We start from the raw sequence: 24,298 nt of genomic DNA on the forward strand, positions 1-24,298 counted from the left end.
CTTAAAATCCTGCCTCGTTTATATAAGCACTTTCTCCTAGTGAATTTATCATCATGTAGAATTTATTATGTAATTTATATTCCATTTAGACTCAGCCGTGCACACAAGATATGCTAAAATAATGGTCATGCTGGACATGCAGAAAATACGGACCTTTCTGTTTTACTCTTTCACATATCTTTTTCTTTCAAGGTGTGAATTGAATCTATTACATCTCTTATGAAACAGACGTTCACAGCATTATGACCATCCTTCTAGGGCACTTTAGAATATACAAGGTAGCTTCAAATATATTACCTGACTCAAACGACAGAACCACACTGTGAGGCAGGCAGAAAGATTCAAAAGCTTTTCAAAACTCTCCACAGGTTTATTCAGTCCTTGGCACAAAATAGCAAACTTTTAAAATATAAATACTTAGCTAACATACATAACTAACTACGTGGTTTTATACGCAAAAGATGCAATTTTATAATTTTGCCTGTAGGAGGAGTGTTAGGCAGCTAATAATTAGCCATTCTGCACAAATATATAAGAAATTTCTAAATTTGCTTAATGTGATATGCTAATTTTACTTTATGTTTAACTAAATATAATGTTCAGTAATAGTTACAAATTTAGGGGAAAAAGAGCCCTAGGATATACAACGTTTCTCTCCAATACAGAAGAAAGCAAGCACATTCTTATCATTTCCTCTGCCTCCCATCAGGTTTCCTCACGTACCCGTCTCCTTTCTTCTAGGCTCTGTGTCTTCCTTCCTCATCTCTATGCTGTTGGCAGAATCATTTCTGCTAAACCAGATGGCAAGGCTATGATAAAAATTTACACCAACCTCAGATCAATACATGATCAGTAAACTACTGAGTGTAGCATAAACATCGATCCATAACTGGATTTCCACTTCCTCTAGTCCACATAGCTGGGAGCCTTCCCAAGAGCCACTGTGACCTGGTTTTGTTTTTCCCCCTCCCTAACAGAACCCAAATTCAGTTTAGGTATTTTCAGCCTTCAGAAAAAGGGGGTCCTACTTCCAGCCCATGGGAAGGGTCTTAAGAGTTGAGAGAGTGATTGCTCCACATTGGGCCCACACAATACGGCAAACTGACAGGAAGAAATTTTAATCCTTGTTCAGTATTAAAGCATGTTGGATCTCTCACACACACACACCTCTCTCCATCCTACTTGGTCCGAATGAAGGAGGATCTAATCTGCTGACAACAATCTTATGATGGTGGAAAGGATCAAGTTTAAGATGAAGTCAAAACTGAGGAAGCCAAAGCAAATTGATGAAAGAATTCCAAAGGTATTATGGATAACACACAAACACACACACCCACCCCACTTGTACGTGCTTGCTAGCTTGCCTTCCCTTACTTTTCTTCTTCTGCTTATGCACAGAAAACCATGTTTGCCTCTGACTTTTCAAAAACGGTCTAGTTCAAATACTTTGGAAACTTCTTATCAAAATATCACCCTCTGAAATACCAGAGTTCAATTATAGTTATTTGAATATATATTTTTTATTTAATTATATGTTTGAATATGTATATTTATTTGAATCCCAAAAAAAAACTAAAAGCCCCACAAGAGCGGGTAGGATGACGTATTCATCTTGCGTTCTGCAGAGTGTTTAACACGAAGCATTCTACAAGACTTTCCTGAAATGAAAGATCTATAGCAGTATCTACATAAAACTGTTCTGAAAAAATTTTAAAAAAAAAACTGTTCTGAATATTAAATCAATGAAACAAAATAATGTTTGCCAATATGTTTGTTCCACTTTTAACAGTCTCATCCTAATACGAACTTCAAACTTTTTTTTTTTTCCCCACCAATCTTTCAGAATCTTCAGTGGGAAGGAATGATAGATCTGAATTGCTCCTTTTCCTTTTAAATTTCCTCTAAGTCAGCCAAAAGCCTCAAAGGTAAAATATTAACTTCTCACTACAATTTTATCTTAATCAGAAATTCCTCCTGAATTTTTCATGGTCGTTTCTCTTGAACCTCTACTGTAATAGATGCCTTTTGGGGTGATTGACCTTTACAAAAAATTAAGGAACTTCCTTCTACCTCAATCCTTCAAGTCATGAGGTAAGGGCATCAAATCTTATATTGTGAGACCTATTTCCCTTGGTTTCAGCTGAGTAAGACCAGGTCACTCTGAATTCCTTCCTCAGGAATTTATATAGGAGACTAGAGAATCCAACCAAGTACACTCTGGCTTTGTCTCCTGAACAGGTTTACTATGCAATACTCTTCATCAATTTAAATTTACTATAGATTTGCCCTGCGTGTTCGTGAAGCTTCATTGAAATAAAATCAGACACACTGGGGTTGTGATTTTCCATAGCATCAACCCTCCTTGTCAGTCCACCCCCGTGGGAAAAATAAGAGTCTCAAAGGAAACAAAGGAATTTGGTCACCAAATTCAAAAAATTGAAAAGGATTTTACTAATCTTCTTTCTATTAACTTTAGCATCGGCAAATTTCTATTTTCCTCACCACAAACCTAAGCACCTTATCTAGACAATGAATTTAAGCTACCGGTTTCTCCAAATTCATCTAAACCAGCAGTTACGTGCTTAGTTTTGACCTAACCAGCAGGGGTCAGAGTCAGAACAAAAACCACCTAATGAAGGATTCCATGGAAAGACATCAAACATTTAAAGTGAGCAAAAATCAATTGCTTGCCAAACTGCAGAAATAATGTGTAAATAGCCAACATCTCGATGAAGATATCAAAAAGTGTTCAGCTCCCTTGGAAATGGCTCCTAATAATTTTTAAAGTCTGAAAAAAGGACTAAAGAAAATACTGACATTCGAATAAAAATAACACAATAAAGAAAACAAAATAAACGACAATACTGGAGTTAGCTGTAGTAGGTTATGGAAGCACATAAAAAAAGCTTTAGATATGACAGGTGGTTTCCTTGATTTGGCTTAAGAACACATACAGGTCTTTTGCTTCCTTAAGTAGAATTTTTTTTTTTTCATGGCAAAATCATACTGTGAGAATGACTTACTTGTAACATCAGTCTTTATTCCTGCAACCCTCAACAGTGGCTCAACCTTCTCGTGATAGATCTGGGTAGCTTCTTTTTTGTGGCTTTGGGGGTTAAGAATTACTTTTAATGACTTTGGTCTATTTGAAAAACCTAAGAGGAAAGCATAAAGACAAAGTTATACAATCTTCATCAGCATTTTTTTTCCTTTAAAACCATACACTAAGTCCAGTTAGAATGCCATACATCTATTTAAATAGTATTTGCTGTTTTTATTTGAAATTCTTTTACAGGTTTTCCCAAACATGGCATTATTTTGAAGCATTTACATTTTCCTAGCAGTTGAGCAGGTCCATTCCTCTTAAATCATGAGTTATAACGAAGCATTTCATTTACGCAGAAAAGTGTGGATGAAAGCAACTTTGTGAATGTTGTTAGGCAATGTTCGCGTCTGTTTACCAAATCACGCACGGAATGTCAAATGGTCCATTAGCATTTATTTCTGGAGGGAAAAAGCAATAAGCTGCACAGGACAGAAAGGTCTCCTTCCTCTCCTAAGATGAACATGCTCCTTATTCGAATTGGGCACTCCGGTGACCTCGGGGCTCCCTGGAGATCTCGGGACTCCCCGGGCCTGGCCTGCGGCTGAGCCGGGGGGAGCAGAGGACGCAGGGCTGGGTCAAGGCCAGCGCCCAGAGCGAGGCACGCGGGGAGCCAAAACGAGGGGTAGGTCGAAGTCCAAGCTTGGAAAGGGGGGGCAGGGAGAAAGGACCCTTCCCCCGGGCACCGGGGCAGCGAGCCTCGGCCTCCCAATTGGGGCTGAGATTTGATCCCGCGGCTTTCCGGGCTGCAAGGTGCTGCTCCCCTAGAACCCAGGGGGAGCAGGTGCAAAGCATATTTTCTGTTGGGAAGTGCGGGAGGCACAGGGGGCCCAAGAACACCAAGGACCCTTCCTTGGAGGCCAGCTGCGGCCTCAGGGGCCGTGCTTCAGGGCTAAGAAAGCAGTGACCAGCATCTGCTTTTTTTTTTAATTGGAATATTCATGTATTTGTTTGTAGATCGTTGAAGTGCGCTCTGCCCACAGAGCCACAGAGCGGGACACCCAGTGCTAGCCCGCAAGGGCTTTTAGCAAAAGCGCTCCCGCCACACCTGGTGCGATGCCCCATCTGCGGGGCCCCCCCCTGCCTGCACCCCCCCCCCACCTGCACCCCCCCCCCCCCCCCCCGGCAGGCCCGCGCCCCCCAGCATGCCCTCGGCCACCAGCTCCGCCCCGTGCTTGGGGCTTTGAGGGAGGGAGGCCCGTGGGACACACAGACAGCCCAGGGCTAAAGGGCCCTGTTAAGTGGCAGGCAGGGCCCCAGGTGCAGGGGTGCCCAAGGAGCCCCCCCGCCTCCAGGGACCAGGGCAAGGCCTTGCCGAGAAGGGGGCCTTGGGCTCCAGCGCTTGCACGACTCAGGATTCCCTCCTTCCTCACACTGCACCCCCCGCCCCCCAATAGCAGCAGCAGGAGCCGGGCGGGAAGGCAACCCTCAGCGAGACCAGCTGAGGCCCAGAAGTGCTGACGACTTTCTGTTCCCTGTGGGCTTCCCCATGACGCTCTGGAACCCCTGGGTTACCTGCCAGGTGCCAGGCGTGCCTGGCTTTCCCTCGCTTAGTTTCTTCCTTCCACTCCACCTCTTACCACCATTTCTGAAAATCCTGCCACTTTTTTTTTTTTTCTGTCCAGCAGGCCCCATGCCCAACATGGGGCTTGAACTCACAACCCTGAGATCCAGAGTCAGCATGCTCCCTGCACGGAGCCCGTCGGGCGCCCCAAGGTCTGCCCCACTTTTGAAGCTTACTTCAGGACCACTTTTTCCCTAACAACTTCCACCAACAGAACTCAGCCCTCTGGCCTCAGGCCCACTCTCCTCGGTGTGCCTCTGTTACCTATTTTCTGTATCACTTACATAGAAAGAACTGATGAAAGACCCAATACCTTGGAACCATCTGAAATGGAGTAAAGACTATATTACACTAAGGGGGAGAAGGAAAACCTGTCTTACAGTAGAATGACAACTCATAAATATGGAGGAAATTACAGAGTTAGAAAAATCACTATTTTCACCCGTTATGCTAATAATGGGGTCAGGCAAGAATCAGCAATGGATGGTAATACCCTCAGTGACAGGGAACAAAATACTTATTTTTATTTACTTATTTTTATTTACTTATTTTTAACTCTGTCCCCCTTAATTGTTCTCATTTCAAAGGGCAAAAAGGGACATTTCCAATGGAGAAATCTAGCAGACACTGCCTTAGTCAAGTGATCAGAGTTAACCACACCTTTAATGTTCAAACGGACACACAGGCCTTGTGATACTTTGTGGTACGTGACGCGTAGCACCGAGGACACAGCACTTCCACGGCACCGCAGCCCAAAGGGCATGTGGCTCAAAGGACAATCACACAGACAAACCCCAGTTGAGGGGGCATTCTCAAAATAACTCCCTAAAGTTCTTTTTAAAAATTGTGAAAGAAAGCTGAGGGCCTATTCTCCATCAAGGGAGGCTTAGGAGAGGACAATTAGTGCCATGTTTGACTCTGGATCAGGAAAAAACTGCCATAAAGGACAGGACGACTGCCCTGTAACCAGGAAGGACGAAGCAGATCAATCTAGGGCCCACTGTCATGAAAACACAACAAGGACAAGACACTTGTTCTACACTTTAGAGGCCCAGACTCCGATCGAATATCCAAATTATAAAAAATAAATTCGAAATTTTTTAAGAATTAAAAAAACAAACAAACAAACAAATATCCCAATTATGTTTATCTTTCCCGGCATATTTCTGGAAAGATCCTGCTTCATTGCTTGGGCAGAGGCGGTCCCAGCATGGCCAGTGTCCAGGAGCCAAATGGTAGTCCTCAAAGGTTATCATGAAAACCGGCTTTTACTTCCCCTTCCTCCTCCCTCATGCCGGTCAGGTAATGTAAGTTTTGGGAAATAAGGAACAGTCATTTGGGGCCTGTGGGGACAAGCACGCTGTAGCTGAAGGCTCATAGCCCATAAATAAACACGTGTGAAAGGGTACGCACTGTGTCCCATTCCGCCTTTGGGCCACAATCCCCTTAGGAAGAAGCTAAAACTACTCAAGATCTCCTAAAAGGATTTTAGCAAATTCATTTTATTCTTAGGCCTCCATTATAACTGCAGCAACAGAAATTCAATAAATTCATCCGAATGTTCTATCCCTTACACATCCTGATAAACTGAGGCCTTTTAAAACATAAACCAACAAAGCCAATTTTTTTTTTTTTTTAACCAGAGCACGTAGTCATTTTCTCATTTATCTTTTTCCTTTTGGGTGTTCTTAATACGATGATTATGAAGCTAGACTCTAAGTAAATGAAAATTAGGTAGCAACTTGATAGCTATTTAGAGATCAGAAGGGGGATTTCTATCAACTAAAGCAAGATTTTTTTTTTTAAGGATGTTCATCATCAGGTGGAAAAAGGAGATATAATTAAAAAGTCTTGGGGATCACTAGGTGGCTCAGCGGTTCAGCACCTGCCTTTGGCCCAGGGTATGATCCTGGAGTCCCGGGATCGAATCCTACATTGGGCTCCCGGTATTGAGCCTGCTTCTCCCTCTGCCTGTGTCTCTCCTCTCTCTCTCTATCATGAATAAATAAAATCTTTTAAAAAATTAAAAAAATAAAAATAAATAGAAAATAGTCTCCAACCTGTCTTCCCTCAGGCTCCCTCCTCAAGCCTCTCTCTACCTTATTCAGCCCCTTGAACGTGCCACGCTCCCTCTACCACAGGGCCATTGCACCGGCTCAGCCCTGTCGGCCCACCTATTCTTGTTACCATTTGTCCAATTAACCTTTACTCTTTGCTTTGATCTCACCTTAGTCATCACTTCCTTGGGAAAGATTTTTATGGCCTCCTTGGTTTTGTGACTTTAGCGAGGCCTTTGCTCCCTTATCATTTGTTCTTATAGGTCCATACACCTTCCAATCTTGATTCTTATACTATTATCATTTTATACCTATTTATTATTTATACTCATATATGAAACTTGAAACTCTGAGGGTTTCCTCCACGTTCTATCTCCTTAGAGCAGGGCACATAATAGATGATCTCATATTTGATGAATGAGTAAAAAGGGTAGTGTTCACCTTCAGCCATATAGATAGTAATGGCCTCCATTTATTCACAGGTGACTGCCTGCCTCTATTTGTCAGACAGGGTTCTAGAAGCTGAGGCTCTGTCAGTGAACAAGCAAACTTCTACCTTCATGAAGCTTCCATTTCAACGGCAAGGGCCAGAAATAATAAGGGAATTCAGAGTACGTCATGTGGTGGTAATTTCTAAGGATAAAATGAAACCCCAGAGTGGGAGAAAGGGAGGACAAAGATAGAAGTGACTTCCTGGACAGGGAAGACCAGAGCACTCACAGGGATTTACAAGGACTCTGCTTTTGTCCTCAGTGAGAGGAGAAACATGATGATTTCTGAGCAGCACAGCAACATAAGCCTGGATGCTAAATGGATCACTCAAGCTGCCGTGCGGAAGGCAGATGCTGGAAGTACAAGGACAGACGAAGTAAGAACAGCTGCAATATTCCAGGTGGGATTGAGTAAGGTGGAGAGTAGAAGAAAAGCTAGATTCCAGGTATATTTTGAAGGGAGAGCTCACAAGATGTTTACTCTTTAGATGTGTCATGTGAAAGAGAATAGTCAAAGAGATCAAATTGTGGCTGGATAAGGGGTAAGTGAAAACACAAGAAGGGTTAAGAACTAATGAAAAAGTGGCACATGTAATCAGTTAATTGTGATCTGGAGGGGGTGAAAATTTTTAGGTTTTGAGAGAGTAGATCAAATAAGTTAGATAGACAGAAGCCAATAGTCAAGAGCCCCAGGAAGGGTAGGATGCTTGAAAGGGAGATTGTGTTATTGGTAATAAGGATAATAAAAAACCTGACGAGGTGGCTACCTGGGTGGCTTAGCAGTTGAGTGTCTGCCTTTGGCTCAGGTCGTGATCCCGGGGTGCTGGGATCGAGCCCCGCATCAGGCTCCCTGCAGGGAGCCTGCTTCTCCCTCTGTGTCTCTCATGAATAAATAATCTTTAAAAAAATAAAAATAAAACCTGATGAACTGCATATGCATCAGAATCATCTGAAGGGCTTCTTGAAACACAGGTCTCTGCATCCCAGTCCCAGGAATTTGGGGGGCTGAAAATTCATTTATAACAAATTTCCAGGTGATGCTGCTGCTGTTGGTCCAGAGATCACACTTTGAGAACCACTGCTCTAGAAGTATGACTATGGGAGGGGAATGAAGAGCAGGAGGATTTTTACAGGAGAAGAAGCTAAAAACTAAAAAACATCTACAGAAACACATAGAATTATGGCAGCAGTAGTGTTGTAGAGAATGACAGTGAGACAGATACTAAGGTGTTTGCGGAGCATGAAGAATGAACCATAGTCTGCACAGAACCACAATGAGCAGCACTAAGCCAGTGGTGTCTAAGGGACTGAGCTTTAAAAATGAGGATTTTTAAGAGAGGAGAGAAAATGGTCTCAAAAGAGCAGTGAGGAAAGAAAGATATCAAGACAGGGACCCCACCTCCAGGACCAATGGTCTGAAATGGATGACAGAGAAAAGAGCCACCACTTGGGGGCTTTGGGGGAAGCTCGAAACTTCTGGGAGAGCTGGGTCTCTCCATTAAAGCAAGAAGGTCAAGAAAATCTCCGGGAAAGTAGTTGAAACTACAGATTTTGCTAAGGGCGGACCACTGATTCCACAGGGTAGGATAATATCCTGTCTGGAGTTAAGGACAGGGGGATGGTGTCGGGCTAGAGGGCGACCAGAGAGAGCCTTAGAGGAGTGGCAGCCCAGCCGATGAAGGGCCCTAGGCAGTAACATGGGCCGAAAGAAGCACAGCTCGCAGCAGGTGGGGTTGGAAAGGGGGGCCTATGAGTGGGGGCCTGCCCAAGACCCAAGCACACAGGGCTCTAGGAACTTCCCCTCCAGCCAGTCCCCAAGCTGGGGGTGGAGCAATGTTGCCCCGAGCTGGAGAGTTCCAAAGCCCCTGTCCCTCTGGGTAGACCAGCCAGCGCTGGAATCTAAACCTAAGTGAGCCCGAGGCACTGGGTTACGCTCTTCACCAAGTGATCTCAGGGCAAACGTTCTATATTTGAGAATCACATGCTCCGTCGTCTTCTGTACAGAATGACACATTGTCGTGGGTCAAAATTCAAAATCTCTGTCTTCGGCTCATTCCTTGATATCCAGTTTCCCTCCTAGGGGACAACCACTGGCATCACTTTAAGAATTCTTCCTGAAATGTTCTATGCATATATAAAAATGCATGTATATGTTCTGTAGCTTTTTACATGGAAGGCAGTTTCCCTACCCATTATTCTGCATCTTGCTTTTTTTTTTTTCCTTTTACTGTTTTTGGACAAGATTTCATATCACTTAAGTAGAGTGTGATTATTACTTTATTCAAAGCGGACTAGTATTTTGCATGGATGAACTTCAATGTAAGTAACCGGTCCCCTGCAAATGTCTATTTAGGTTGTTTCCAGGCTTAACTGCAATGAATGTCATTTTGCATCTACTTGCATATCACTGCAGGACAAACTTCTAGAATTATTGAATCAAGGGGTATGTACCCTTGAGAGTTTATCCTCTTCCCCCATTACTTGATGTTGAAACTGGTTAGGGTTGTGACCCCTAAAAAGTGGATGCTGGAGTCAAAGTAATTGATCTTAAGTCTTGGCTCTTTCACTTACCAGCTGTGTGACTTTGGGTTATTTGTCCAATTTCTCTGTTTTTCAATTTCCTCATCTGGTAATATGAGGATAATAAGAGTACTTCCTACAAAAGGTAATCGTGATGATTAAGCCAGCAAATGCAAGTGCTTGGAAAGTGCCACAGCATACAGTCAGCATTCAATTTGTTTATTATTATCGCTACCTATTTACGTTCCACCAGAAACAAAATACCTGTTTTCTTATACCCTTAAAAACACAAATGTTTTCAGACTTTCTGATCTTTGACAATGTGAGAAAAGAAATATTGTATCTCATGCTAATTGCAATTTACATTTCTCCTTTTATGAGAAAGGCTAAGACACTTTGAAATGTTTAAGAGACTTTTATTTTTCTATGAACTGTCAGCTTGTAGAATTCTTTCCTTATAAAACTATAATTTATTTTTTTGTACTTCCCCTTGCAAAACTGGTTTTTAATGGAAAGTGTTACACAATTGAGGGTGTTATTCTTAGGACCAAGATTATTCTTTTTTTTTTTTTCAAGATTATTCTTAATAAAAATTGCCACACTCTAGGAAAGAGAAAAAAAAAAAAGAAAAAATCGACCTTTTAAACAAGGCTAAGCCTTATTCAAATAGCCTATTAAAAACCTTATTAGTAACCTATTGAAATATGAAAATTAATCTTTTTGTTGTAATTATATTATTATATCATATATTATAAATTATAATAATATGTATTATTATAACTACATAACTATGAATTACAAATACTTTTCTGTGTCATCTGCTTTTAATTTTTATTTATGTCATTTTCTCTAAGATCTTTTTGATTTTTTCTGAGCGTTTTAATTTTACGCACCCATATATTTACCTTTTTTTTTAAGGTTTCCGGGTTTTATTTTTAATAGTTTCCTCTTGTGACCAAAAAAACCATTATATTTTTCTAATAGCTTTATGGTCTCTATTTCATATTTTTATTTAAGCATACCTAAAATTTCTTTTAATAGAGGTATAAAATTGGAATTTGACTTCACTTTTTTGATGACTATCCATCTGTCCCAACATCGTTCACTGGGTAATCTTTTCTTATAGATTTCAAATATCACCTTTAGATACATTAAATTTCTGAATGTGTTTGGATTTCTTCTAAACCATTTAGCCTGAGGTCTACTGATCAATTCATATGTCAGTGCCATATTTAGAATTTAATGAGAATACCTCAAATTTCTCCATGTAGGCTTTAAACTGAGATAATATTTTTATAATGTTGACATCATGTCCATCTTTTTTTTATTATTAAGAGCTGCTTGGCATTCATACACAAGTAGACCCATCTAAAATATTCCTTTTTTGGATTTGCTTCATCAGATGTTGATACCAATTTCACACAAGCTCTATAAATATAATCTGAGAGTTTTCCTTTTTTTCCTATGCTCTCCAATGGCTTAAAGAGTATCAAAGTTTCCTGCTCCTTAAAGGTATGGTAGAGATTTCTGTGAAAATATCAGAATCAATGTTCTTGTTTTTTATTTTTTAGTAGTACCAAAAAAGTTGTTGCTTTGGTGGTAGTTTGTTTAAATTTTCTATGTCCTCTAGAGTCAGTTTGGCCATTTTTATTTTCCTAGACAATGGACTCATTTGCTTCATCCTTCTCCTAGGAGGCAGTCCAGGTTGCCTGCTGCATTTAGACACTGTCCTCTTATGAGGAGTAGTAGCAACTGATAATTAGAACTGATCACCTTTGCCAGCAGAGCGACTTATTTTTTTTTTTCCCCATTTGTTGGTTCAGTCGAATGGTTCAATAACGTAGCCAGGTAATTCTCAATGTCCAATTCAACTGAACCACTGTCATATTCCCATGTGAAAGTATCCTTCTCTCATATAATATTTCTAAATCAGCGGAGTTCAGAGTTATAGGGGCAGGAAACAAAAATTTTATGAGTGGGTCATTGGAGGTGATGCTAAGAGATAACACTTCTATCTTCACTACTTGGTTCATAGACCCATGTATTCTGTTTATAGAACTAAAAACTACTTGAATTTCATGAAATTTTGTCTCCTGGGTGGAATACAATGAAATACAACAGGAAACACGGTAAGACTAGCAAACCTCATTACCTGTCAGCCAACTGCTTCACTTCTTTTGATATAAATGAGTCCCTTGATCAAAAGCAGCACAGAATGTCAATTCATTGAACAAGGTATTTAGGAAGGTTACAGATGGTAGTGCTGTCAGAAACATGGTGGACAGGAAATTCAAATCCATATCTAACACAAACATTCAGAGCAATGAGGCCAAACTACTAACTTTCCACAATAGATGGACTCCAATGTGATCAACCTGCCACCAAGTGGTTGACCAGTCACTCTAAGATACAGAGCAATACCCAGGCTCAAGGCCCATTTGCAGGCAGAGTATTCAGCAATAATACGAGTCACATCAGTCTCGGGGAGAAGTTCTTATTGTTAAAACCATGTATTTGGGCAGCCCTGATGGCCCAGCAGTTTAGTGCCGCCTTCAGCCCAGGGCCTGATCCTGGAGACGCAGGATCGAGTCCCGCATCGGGCTCCCTGCATGGAGCCTGCTTCTCCCTCTGCCTGTGTCTCTGCCTCTCCCTCTGTCTCTGTGTCTCTCATGAATGGATAAATAAAATATTAAATAAATAAATAAATAGATAGATAGATAGATAGATAGATAGATAGATAGATAGAGATAGATAGAACCATGTATTTCCCCCATCTCTGCATGAAGGCCACTTTGTGCTCATTGTGCAAGCCCTAGGGTTGCTTTTATTATTTTTTTAAAGGATTTTATTTATTTGAGAAAGAGAAAGCATGAGCATGAGTGGGGGGCAGAGGGAGAGGAGGAAGGAGACTCCCCACTGAGCAGGGAGCCTGATGCAGGGCTTGATCCCTCCCAGGACCCTGAGATCATGACCTGAGTTGAAGGCAGACACGTAACCAACTAAGCCAGTAAGGTGCCCCCCTAGGGTTACTTTTTAAAGATGCTGACTGACATCTGTAGAATGGAGTACCTGGCCTACCAAATTAGATTTTCTTGAAATAAACGCTCTTTGGTGAGCATTTATAAAAAACACAAATCTCATATTCTGTTCTTATTCTATGAAGACCAACTATATCCTTATATCTCATCTGTCCTTGTCATCAACCTTCTAATTTTTTTTCCAAGTTCCTATTTGGCAGGCTTTTACCAGGCTCTTAACCATGGTCCAGGCTTAATATGCACCTATCTCTCTAGCCTTCACTCCTTAATCACTAGTATCAATTGTCTGAAATTATGTCCACCACAAGGATTTTCCTTACTTATCTTTCAGTAACACTTGAATGGGTCTGTAATGTGTCAGTAGCTCATTTCCATCATAACATGAAGACTCCATTTACTTCCCTTAGTTTACTGGCCATAGAAATTGTCCCATGATGCTACATATGAAGGGAGGGGGAGGGAAGGAAAGGAAGGGAAGGGAAGGGAAGGGAAGGGAAGGGAAGGGAAGGGAAGGGAAGGGAAGGGAAGGGAAGGGAAGGGAAGGGAAGGGAAGGGAAGGAGGGAGAGAGAAAGAAAGAAAGAAAGAAAGAAAGAAAGAAAGAAAGAAAGAAAGAAAGAAAGAAGAAAGAAAAGAAAGAAAGAAAGAAGAAAGAAAGAAAGAAAGAAAGAAAGAAAGAAAGAAAGAAAAGAGAGAGAGAGAGAGAGAGAGAGAGGGAGGGAGGGAGGGAGGGAGGGAGGGAGGGAACGCAGCCACAGTTGCAGGCCACCAGTATATCTGATTTAATAGACCCTTCTCCTCTAGTCCTTTCATCATATTACCTGCACATTACAGCCTTTTTAATTTTTTTTATTTATTTATGATAGTCATACAGAGAGAGAGAGAGAGGCAAAGACATAGGCAGAGGGAGAAGCAGGCTCCATGCACCAGGAGCCCGACGTGGGATTCGATCCCGGGTCTCCAGGATCGCGCCCTGGGCCAAAGGCAGGTGCCAAACCGCTGCGCCACCCAGGGATCCCTACAGACTTTTATTTAAAATAGAGTATGTTATGTTTTATACAACTGAACTCTAATTAATACAGATGTCTAATAGACATCTCAAAGTTAACATCTTCAAATTTGAAATTGAATTCCCCTACCAAATGGGGTCTATCTACCCATAGTCTTTCCTATTTCACTAAATAAGAACTTCCTCTTTTCCATCTGCTCCAGTTAGAAAATTTACTCTGAAAATTGGTAATTAAAAATAACTAATTAGGGCAGCCCAGGTGGCTCAGTGGTTTAGCACTGCTTTCCACCCAGGGCCTGATCCTGGAGATCCGGGATCGAGTCCCACGTCAGGCTCCCTGCATGGAGCCTGATTCTCCCTCTGCCTGTGTCTCTGCCTCTCTCTGTGTGTCTCTCATGAATAAATAAAATCTTTAAAGAAAAAAAGATTTTAAAAAAAACTAATTATACATTTGTCCTGCCTCTTTAGTAAGTACTATGTTTATGGGTAACGAATAGTACCAAGAGAAGAAAAAACATCCTTTTTTATAAAATAATAGCACTAATTTAGAGAGAATGATTAAATACAAAAATCTCCATGATCTCCCTTACTTAGATAATAGATGTTAAAGCCATTAAGTATTTATTGAGAATTAAATGCTCTCCCTGGCCCCTGAATACCAGTCAACAATTATATACTAGTTTCAAATAGAAATATTACAATGGAGGGGCACTTGGGTGATTCAGTCGGTTAAGTTAAGTGTCCAACTCTTGGATTCAGCTCAGGTCATGATCTCAGGGTCGTGACACTGAACTCTGCATCAGGCTCTGCACCGAACATGGGGCCTGCTTACAATTCTCTCTCTCTCCCTCTGCCTCTAATCCTCCATTCCCTGCTCTCATGCTCTCCCCTTGCTCTCCTTTGCTCTTAAAAAAAAAAAAAGTTACAATGAAGATATCAAGCTGTCACCTCTTTGACTTAGAGATCAATCTTAGCCTTGGGGAATCTATCTTATCCACCCTAATCATGGGATAGCCAGACGTTACATACCACCTGAGATAATGCAATATGAAGTACTCAGTACCACTTATGAAGTATTCTTGCTCAATATGAACCTAATTAAGCCTTTAGATTAGAAATCTAGTTTATGGGTAATAAAGGGAATAGAAGAACAAGTTAAACGATACCACCAAGAAGCAGTCAGACAGCGGTGCAACAGTACTGCTCAAAGAGTGGTCTTCAGAATGACAACCTAGCAGCACTCAGAACTTCAGTAGAAAGGCCCACACCAGACCCACTGAATCAGAATTTCTGGGAATGGGGACCAGGAATCTATATTTAAATAGGCTTTCTCAGTGTTCCTTATGCATACTAAAATATCTACAGGATAACCTCATCTCTTCCATAAATCAATGTCAGAACTTTTTAAATGAGGAGAGTGTTCTAGTGTTCAGTGTTCTAGTTTATACTTAATTTGGCGAGTGATCCTTGATTGTACACTAGTTGGTACAAATCAGCTATAAAAGTCACTTTAGAAAACATGGGGAAGGGGATCCCTGGGTGGCTCAGCAGTTTAGCACTTGCCTTTGGCCCAGGGCGCAATCCTGGAGTCCCGGGATCGAGTCCCGTGTCGGACTCCCAGCATGGAGCCTGCTTCTCCCTCTGCCTGTGTCTCTGCCTCTCTCTCTGTGTGTCTATCATAAATAAATAAATAAATAAATAAATAAATAAATAAATAAATAAATAAATAAATAAATCTAAAAAGAAAAATAGAAAGAAAGCAAGAAAGCAAGCAAGCAAACATGGGGGAGGGCAGCCTGGGTGTCTCAGTGGTTTAGCACAGCCTTAAGCCCAGGATGTGATCCTGGAATCCCGGGATCGAGTCCCACATCGGGCTCCCTGCAGGAAGCCTGCTTCTCCCTCTGCCTGTGTCTCTGCCTCTCTCTCTCTCTCTCTCTGTCTCTCATGAATAAATAAAATATTTTAAAAAGAAAGAAATAAAACATGGGGAAAAGTTCAGTATGGACCAGGTATTCAATGATAATAAACAACTATGCTCACTCATTTGATAGGATAATGATACTTGGTTATTTGTAAAATATCTTTTTGTAGAGTCGTGTACTGAAGCTTTCTAGGAGAAATGTCATGATGTATGCAGTTTAAAACAGACAGAATAAAATGTTAAAACATATGGAAAAAATGTTAAGAACTATAGAATCTGCGTGATGGTAAAATAGGCGTCCATTATAATGTTTTTATATGTTCTATGTTATTTGACATTTTCTCTAATAGGATAAGAAAATCTTGCTGGAATCATTGACTTTTTCTCTCTTAATACCTCCCATATCCACTAAGTCAATAAATCCAGACAGCTCTATCTCCAAAAACAAATCCAAAGTCTAATCGCTGCCCACTACCTGTCTTGCTCCCTATTTAAGTCACTACCTTTTGCCTGGATTATACCAATTTCCACTTAACTGGTTTGCTGTCTCTGTCCTTTCCCCCACTCTGAATGTGCTATCTACTTAAGAGCCAGAATATTGACTTTAAAAGTTTATCATTAAAAAAAAGTTTATCATGTCACTCCTTTGCTTAAAACTCCCAAATGGCCCCCCATTTTTCTCAAAAGCAAAAAACCATGCAAAACTTGCAAGAACCCAGCTGCCTCTGTGACCTCATTTCCCACCACTTCACTCCCTGCCAACTCTCTGCACCTGACTTTATTGCTCAACCTTTTACACATACTGTTCTGTTTGGACCCTTTTCCCCTCATATATCCATACAGCTCCCTTTCCCATTACTTTCAACTGTTTTCTAAAACTAGATGTGGCACTAGTTAGTTTTGAAAAGCAGCCTCAACTGTCTTATCCGAGGCTTGGACTCCGAGTGCCATTCTTGCCATCAGGGTACTCGTGCTTCATCATCTCACAAGAGAAAGAAAAATGCAGAGAAGTAACTGGTCAAAGGGATGGCACCAGTGAGTGATGATGAAGCCAAGACAAAATTCACCAGTTAAGATTGAGAAATCATAAAAGTCTCTTCCATAAAAACAACCATAACAATAATAAAAAGCATTTGAAGACTTTGAAAACTATGTTAGGAAGGTACAAAACAGGAAGAAGTTCTTCAAAGTTGAAGAAATTTAATCATCTTATTGAAAAAAACAGTTAAATAAAAAGGAGAGTTTAATTTTTTTCCATGAGAAAATAAGACATGTGCATTCTAGCCCTCTTGATAAAACAAGAATCTGTAGTACACTGTAAAGATTTACATAAAATCACTAGCTACAAAGAACTCAGGAAAACATTTTAAGAATGCAACACAAAGCATCAGGCAGTTATGACCTTACTCTTCTCTCAATTATGACAAACTGTTTAATATGAAAGCTATATTCAAATACATAAACCCTCTGAACTCCTTGGGGGAAAAAAAACTCATTGTGATAAGTCATTTATTCATAATTTCACAATAGAATAAGCATCCCCCAAATAAATAACCCAAGATTAAAATACAGGTGTGATTTAATATTAATATGCAACTGACTTGGTTTGCGATCCTCCTGTAACCTCTCAATTCATACTCTAGAGTATAGACCTTTTTAGCGCCAGTTTGCCATGAACCAGCAATGTAAAACAGAATGGCCAACTGTTCCTCTGTTGGTAACAAATGTGCTAATATGTACTAGTTTAAACTTGATCTATCAGTGAGTCAATGAACCATGAAGGGTGGGGGTTAATCAGGGTGTTCTCCAAACAAAGGCTCATGAGAGCAGCGGGGACGCCACTCCCAGACTCACATCTGTGCTGTTTTGAGTGCAGCATGATGGAAATGGCATGGTGTTCATCAAAGTTAAGAGCCCAGAACCTTGTTATAGTATTGGGTATACTCACAACCATTTCATACAAAAAAAAAGCAACCAAATTGTTGCAAAAATAAAACCCAAACACAGGAAATAAAGGCCTCAATTAACCACAATTCTCAGGAGCTATTAATATTAAACTGTGCCCAGTTAATATGTAACAGTGACGGTAAAGCCTGTCACACACAAGATAGGACAACTTCCTAGCAGAGTGCAGAAATAGATGTTTTATATTAGGAGATTTCTATTAAAATTCATTAATTTCACCTCACTATTAGCACAAGTTTATTGATGCACATGTTTACACATACACATGAAAATAATTCCTATGCTATTGTCTACTTATAGAAACCCAGTAACTTCTCAACTCACACGCAGGCTGCCAATGTGAGTATCTCTATTTCCAACAGCTGAGACAAGCTCAGCTGCAATTAGTAGGAACAATCACCTACGGGCAGAAATAGGCACCTCAATACTTCAGTATTTTAATAACGAAGTAGTCAAGACTAGAGATAGAGCAAGAGTGAACAGAAAAAACAAAAGAGGAAAAGAAATTTCAACCAATCATATCACCCATTTATTTTTATCAGATCGTTATTATCCTCATAAAACGAGCTATTATTCATTTTGAAAGATGCTGTAGAGTAGACCTATTTCACTATGTCACTTTCCCCAGTTAAAAAAATAAAAAATAAAATCCAGAGAGGTCTAGTCCGAGATGGAGAACACCCCAAACTCACTGCCTCCATAGACACCCCAAATCTACACCTGTTTGTAGATCAATTCCTCCCCTGAAGAACGAAGGTCTATCCGAACAGCTTCTGCACAACAGGAGAATGATAGGAGAGACGATGAAACAGTAACGAAAATAACTCCCACCCCTGATGATCTATAGGGGGAAGGAATAGGACTGAGAGCAGATTCCTCTTCTCTGGAGCACAGAAAGGAAGAAAAAAAAAAAAAAAAAAGCTACGGCTTAAAAAAAAAAACAACTGGCATATAAAAGATTCAGCCAAATGGCAAGAGAGCTGTGGGAACTCACTCTGGGTTGGAGGGGCTGGTGAGCACCGTGGCTTACACTCCGCCGCCGCCTTGATAGCACCGACAGGAGCAGGGTCCTGACGCCCTAGCTGGTGAGCTGCCTCAGCAGGCACTGGGGCCCTAGCCCACACCAGCCCCAGGTGCCCTGGGGCACAGACAAAAAAAAAAAAAAAGAAAAAAAAGCCACTGTTCAAAAGAGCAACTAGAATATAAAGAAACTAGCCCTAGAACCGTGCCATATGATGAGGAGTCCTGGAACTTTCTGGGCTGAAGGAGCCAGTGAGCACCATGGGTTACCTTGGCAATGCGGATGGGAATAGGGTCTGAGCACTCTAGCTGGCTCCTAAGCGAGCCCTGGGCTCCTAGCCCCTGCCAGCCCCAGCCAACCCACCAAGGCAGCTCCAGGGTGCTACACACTGGGACACCTCTAGTCAGTGCTCACTCTAGCTCCAGCCAACACACAAAGGTGACACAGATACAAAGCACCCGGAACACTCCAGGCCCATAACACTCTGGCTTCAGACAGCCTGCTGGGGTATCTCCTGGCACAGGGTGCTCCAAGACGTCCTAACTGACACCAGCTTCAACTCTAGCAGCCCAGCCAGAGTGTCCCTGCACAGAGCACCTTGGGAAACTCCAGCTTGTGCCCACCTCATTCCAGCTGCCCTGCCAGGGCACCTCCTGTGCAGACACCCCAAGTCACCCTAGCTTTCACCCACTTTAGCTTCAGCTGTCCTGCCAGGGCACCCTTGCTGTGGAAAGACCCATAATCACACAAATGCATGTCCTCTTTAGCTACTACTGTCCTGCCAGAGTGCCCCTTGAGTGCTAGGGACTCCCCTGTCCCATGCCTCAAACCTTGGCTCCAATCACCCCACCAGGGTGCCCTATGCATAGCAGCCTCTCAGAACACCCTTATACCTACTTCAGCTTCAGCTGTTTAGGCAAGGTACCTTCTGCACATAGAGCCCTGGGACCCCCAGCTTGTACCCACTTCCACTTCAGCCATCTTTCCAGGGCACCCCGTGTGTGGAGAGACCAGAGACCAGTGACCACACCAGCTTCTGCCCACTACGGCTTCAGCTGACCTGGTAGGGTGTAGAGCCCTGGGACCCTTCCCCATGGCATGCGTATACCTCAGCTTTAGCTGTCCTGCCAGACTGCCAACTGCAAGAGTCTTGGGACACGCCCCCACCCAGCTTCCACACACTTCACCTTTAGCTGTCCTGCCAGGGTGACCTGTAGACAGAGAGCCTCAGGACCACCTCAGCCTATATCCACTTCAGCTCTGGCCATCCCACCAGGGTAGTCCCAGCACAGAATGTCCCATAACCCTTAGCCCACACCAGCTACAGCTACTGCCAGCCAGCAAAAGTCACCAGGCACACACTGCCTACACAGCAGATGACCATACAGACACCATCCCTTCAAGTTTAGAAGTTTCTAATTCATAGAAAGAAACAAAGTCAAGCAGAAGGGGGAGACAAAAGAATATGCTCCAAATGAAAGAATAAGACAAAACCTCAAAGAACTAAGTGAAACAGATAAGCAATGTGCCTGATGAAGAGTTTGAAGTAATGATCATAAAGATAGATGCTCACTGGACTAGAGAGAAGAATGGAAGAATTCAATGAGAATTTCAACAAAGAAAAAAATTAAAAATGATCAGACCAGAAGAGTAACTGAAATAAAAAATCACTAGAGGGAATCAACAGTAGATTAGTAGATGCAGAAGAATGGATCAGCAATCTGGAAGACAGGGTAATGAAAGCACCCAAGTTGAACAGCAAAAATAAAAAAGAATTTTAAAAAATGAGGATAAGTGTGGGGATCTCTTGGACAACATCAAGCAAACACTTGCATTATAGAAACCCCAGAAAAGGAAGAGAGAAAAAGGAGCTGAAAACTTATTTGAAGAAATGGTAGCTGAAAAACTTCCCTAACCTTGGGAAGGATACAGACATCCAGGTTCAGAAAGCAAAGAAAATTCCAAATAATATGAACCCAATGAGAACCATACCACAGCACATAATAATTAAAATATCAAGGATTAAAAATAAGGAGTAAATTATGGCCAAAAAGTGGAGAAAAAGGAACTTTCATGCATTGTTGGTGGGAATGCAAACTGGTGCAGCCACTATGGAAAAATAAAGAATCTTTAAAATAGCAAAAGACAAGCAAAAAGTTACAAGGAAAATTCCATATGGCTTTCAGCTGATTTTTCCAGGAAAAACTTTCAAGTGGTACAATTTATTCAAAGTGCTAAAAGGAAAAAACCCTACAACCAACAATACTTTACCCAGCAAAATTATTATTCAAAATTGAACGAGGGATAAAGAGCTTCCCAAACAAAAAAAAAAAAGTGAAGGCCATCACTAAACTGGCCTTACAAGAAACGTTAAAGGGACTTAAGTAGGAAAGAAGAGGCCATAATTAGACTGATAAAATTATGAATAAAAAATGTAAAATATGACAACATATATGTAAAATGTAGGGGGGAGTAAAAATGAAGTTTTTTTGGAATGTGCTCAAAATACGCTGTCCTTTAAAATCAAGACTGTAAAAAGAGACAAGGGAATAGGGAATTACAAAATGATGAAGGGATCAATTTAACAAGAGGCTATAACAATTGTAACTATTTAATCATTCAACATTGAGAACACCTAAATACATAAAGTAGGGGCGCCTGGGTAGCTCAGTCAGTTAAGCACCTGCCTTCACTTCAGCTCAGGTCAAGATCCCAGGGTCCAGGGACTGAGTCCCACATCAGGCTCCCTGCTCAGTAGGGAAGCCTGCTTCTCCCTCTCCCTCTGCTCATGATCTCTCTCTCTCTCTCTCGCTTGCTTACTCAGTCTCTCAAATAAATAAATAAAATATTTTTTAAAAATACATAAAGCAAATATTAACAAAGGGAGAAATTGATGGGAATATAATAATACTAGGGGACTTTAGTACCCCATTTACATCATTGGATGGATCTTCCATACAGAAAAATCAGTAAAGAAACAGTGGCTTTGAATGACACATTAGACCTAGTGGACCTAACAGATATATGTGTAAAATATTCCATCCAAAAACAGCCAAATACGCTTTCTTTTCAAGTGCACATGGCCCATTTTCAGGATATATCACATGTTGGGTCACAAAACAATTCTCAATAAGTTTAAGAAGGCTGAAATCCTATAATGCATATTTGCAGCCACAAGATTATGAAACTAAAAATCAGTCACAAGAAAAAAAACCTACACACAAATGCATGAAGCTAAATGATATTTGACTAAACCAATGGGTCAAATAAAAGAATTTAAAAAATACATGGAGACAAATGAAAATGATAACAGTGGTCCAAAATCTTTGGGATGCAGAGAAAGCAGTTCTAAGTGGAAAATATATAGTGATACAGACATGCCTCAAGAAACAAGGAAAATATCAAATAAATAGCTTTATACTTAAAGAAACTAGAGAAAGAACAAAGTCCAAGGTTAGTAGAAGGGAGGAAATAAAGATCAGAGCAGAAATAGACCAAAAAAGGGGGGGGGGGGACCAAGGTCCTGGATCAACCAAGGTGAAAATCTGAACAGATCAATTACTAGAAATTAAATTGAATTGGTAATCAAAAAACTACTGACAAATCAAAGTCCAGGACAACATGAATCCACAGGTGAATTCTACCAAACATTTGAAAAATTATACCTATTCTCAAACTATCCCAAAAAAAGAAGAAAAAGAGGGGGAAATGAAAGCTTCCAAATACTTTCTATGAGGTCAGCATTACCCTGATACCAAAACCAGGTAGACATGACAAAAAAAGAAAAACTACACGCCAACATCCCTGATGAACATAGATAAAAAAATCCACAACAAAATATCAGAAAACTCCATTTAACAATAGATTATAAAAGGATCATTCACCATAAGCAAGTTGGGCTTTATTCCAAGGATGCAAGGATAGTATAGTATTTGTAAATCAATCAACATGATACACTATATTAACAAAACAAAGGATAAAAATCAAATAGTTAGGGATGCCTGGGTGGCTCAGAGGTTGAGTGCCTGCCTTCGGCCCAGGGCATGATCCTGGAGTCCCGGAATCGAGTCCCGGGATCGAGTCCCACGTCGGACTCCCTGCAGGGAGCCTGCTTCTCCCTCTGCCGGTGTCTCTGCCTCTCTCTCTCCCTGTGACTCTCATGAATAAATAAATAAAATCTTTAAAAAATCAAATGGTTATTTTAATAGATGCAGAAAATGCATCCGACAAAATTCAACATCTGTTCATGATAAAAAAAAAAAAAAAAGAAAACCTGCCAACACAGTGAGTCTATACAGAATATATCTCAACATAAAAGGCTATGAGTGGAAAAACCCATAACTAATATCATACCTAGTGGTAAAAATGGAGCATCTCCTCTAAGATCAGGGACAAGACAAGGATGTCTGCTCTTGCCACTTTTATTCAACATGGTACTCAAATCCTAGCCACAGCAATCATACAAGAAATTTTAAAAATCCATATTAATAAGAAATTAAATTGTCACTATTTTTACATGACAAGATACTATTCCAAGATAATTCCAAAGACTTCTGAAAAGTATTAGAATAAATGAATTCAGTAGAGTTGCAAGATACAAAATTAATACCCAGCAATCAACTGCATTTCTATACACTAATAACAAAGTAGCAGAAAGATAAATTAAGAAAACAATTCCATTTATAATTGTACCAAAAAGAATAAGATTAAGAAATAAACTTAACCAAGGAAGTAAAAGACCTGTATTCTGAAAATAGAACAGTGTTGAAACAAACTGAAGATAACACAAACTGAAGATAACACATGCTCATAAATTTGAAGAATATTGTTAAACTGTCCATACTACCCAAAGCCATCTACAGATTCAATGCAATCCCCATCAAAATACCAACAGCATTTTTCACAGAACTAAAATACTATAATTTATATGGAACCACAATAAGTCCCAAATTGCCAAAGCAATCTTGAAAGAGAACAAAGCCAGACATATTACAACACCAAATTTCAAGATACGCTACAAAGCTGTAGTAATCAAAACAGTATGGCACTGGCACAAAATAGACATAGATCAATAGAACAGAGTAGAGAGTCCAGAAATAAACCCATGATTATATGGTCAATCAATCTATGACAAAAATGGCAAGAATATACAATGGAAAAAAGACCACATCTTCAATAAACAATTCTGGGAAACTGAACAGATGCTGAAGAATGAAACTGAACTATTTTTTCCACAACATACACAAAAATAAACTCAAAATGAATTAAAGACCTGAAACCATAAAGCTTCTAGAAGAAAAGAGAGGCAATAATTTCTTTGACATAGGCTGCACCAACATTTTTCTAGATATGTCCCCTGAGGCAAGAAAAACAAAAGCAAAAATAAACTATTAGAACCGTATCAAAATGAAGGTTTCTCACAGTGAAGGAAACCATGAACAAAATAAAAAGTCAGGGATCCCTGGGTGGCGCAGCGGTTTGGCGCCTGCCTTTGGCACAGGGCACAATCCTGGAAACCCGGGATCAAATCCTACATCGGGCTCCCAGTGCATGGAGCCTGTTTCTCCCTCTGCCTGTGTCTCTGCTTCTCTCTCTCTCTCTCTCTCTCTCT

At 40.7% G+C, this 24,298-nt stretch overlaps 1 protein-coding gene across 3 annotated transcripts in view; it reads right to left on the minus strand.

Moving 5' to 3' along the window:
* CERKL (ceramide kinase like) overlaps positions 1–24,298 on the minus strand; it is a 129,593-nt gene that overhangs the window by 48,997 nt on the left and 56,298 nt on the right. For all 3 annotated transcript variants that reach the window (XM_025460385.3, XM_035697466.2, XM_035697467.2), the window contains exon 3: positions 3,024–3,155. In XM_025460385.3, coding sequence (XP_025316170.1) covers positions 3,024–3,155 — 132 coding nt within the window. The remainder of the gene's footprint in view (positions 1–3,023; positions 3,156–24,298) is intronic.

Source organism: Canis lupus, chromosome 36 (genome assembly GCF_003254725.2).
Source record: "Canis lupus dingo isolate Sandy chromosome 36, ASM325472v2, whole genome shotgun sequence".
NCBI lineage: Eukaryota > Metazoa > Chordata > Mammalia > Carnivora > Canidae > Canis > Canis lupus.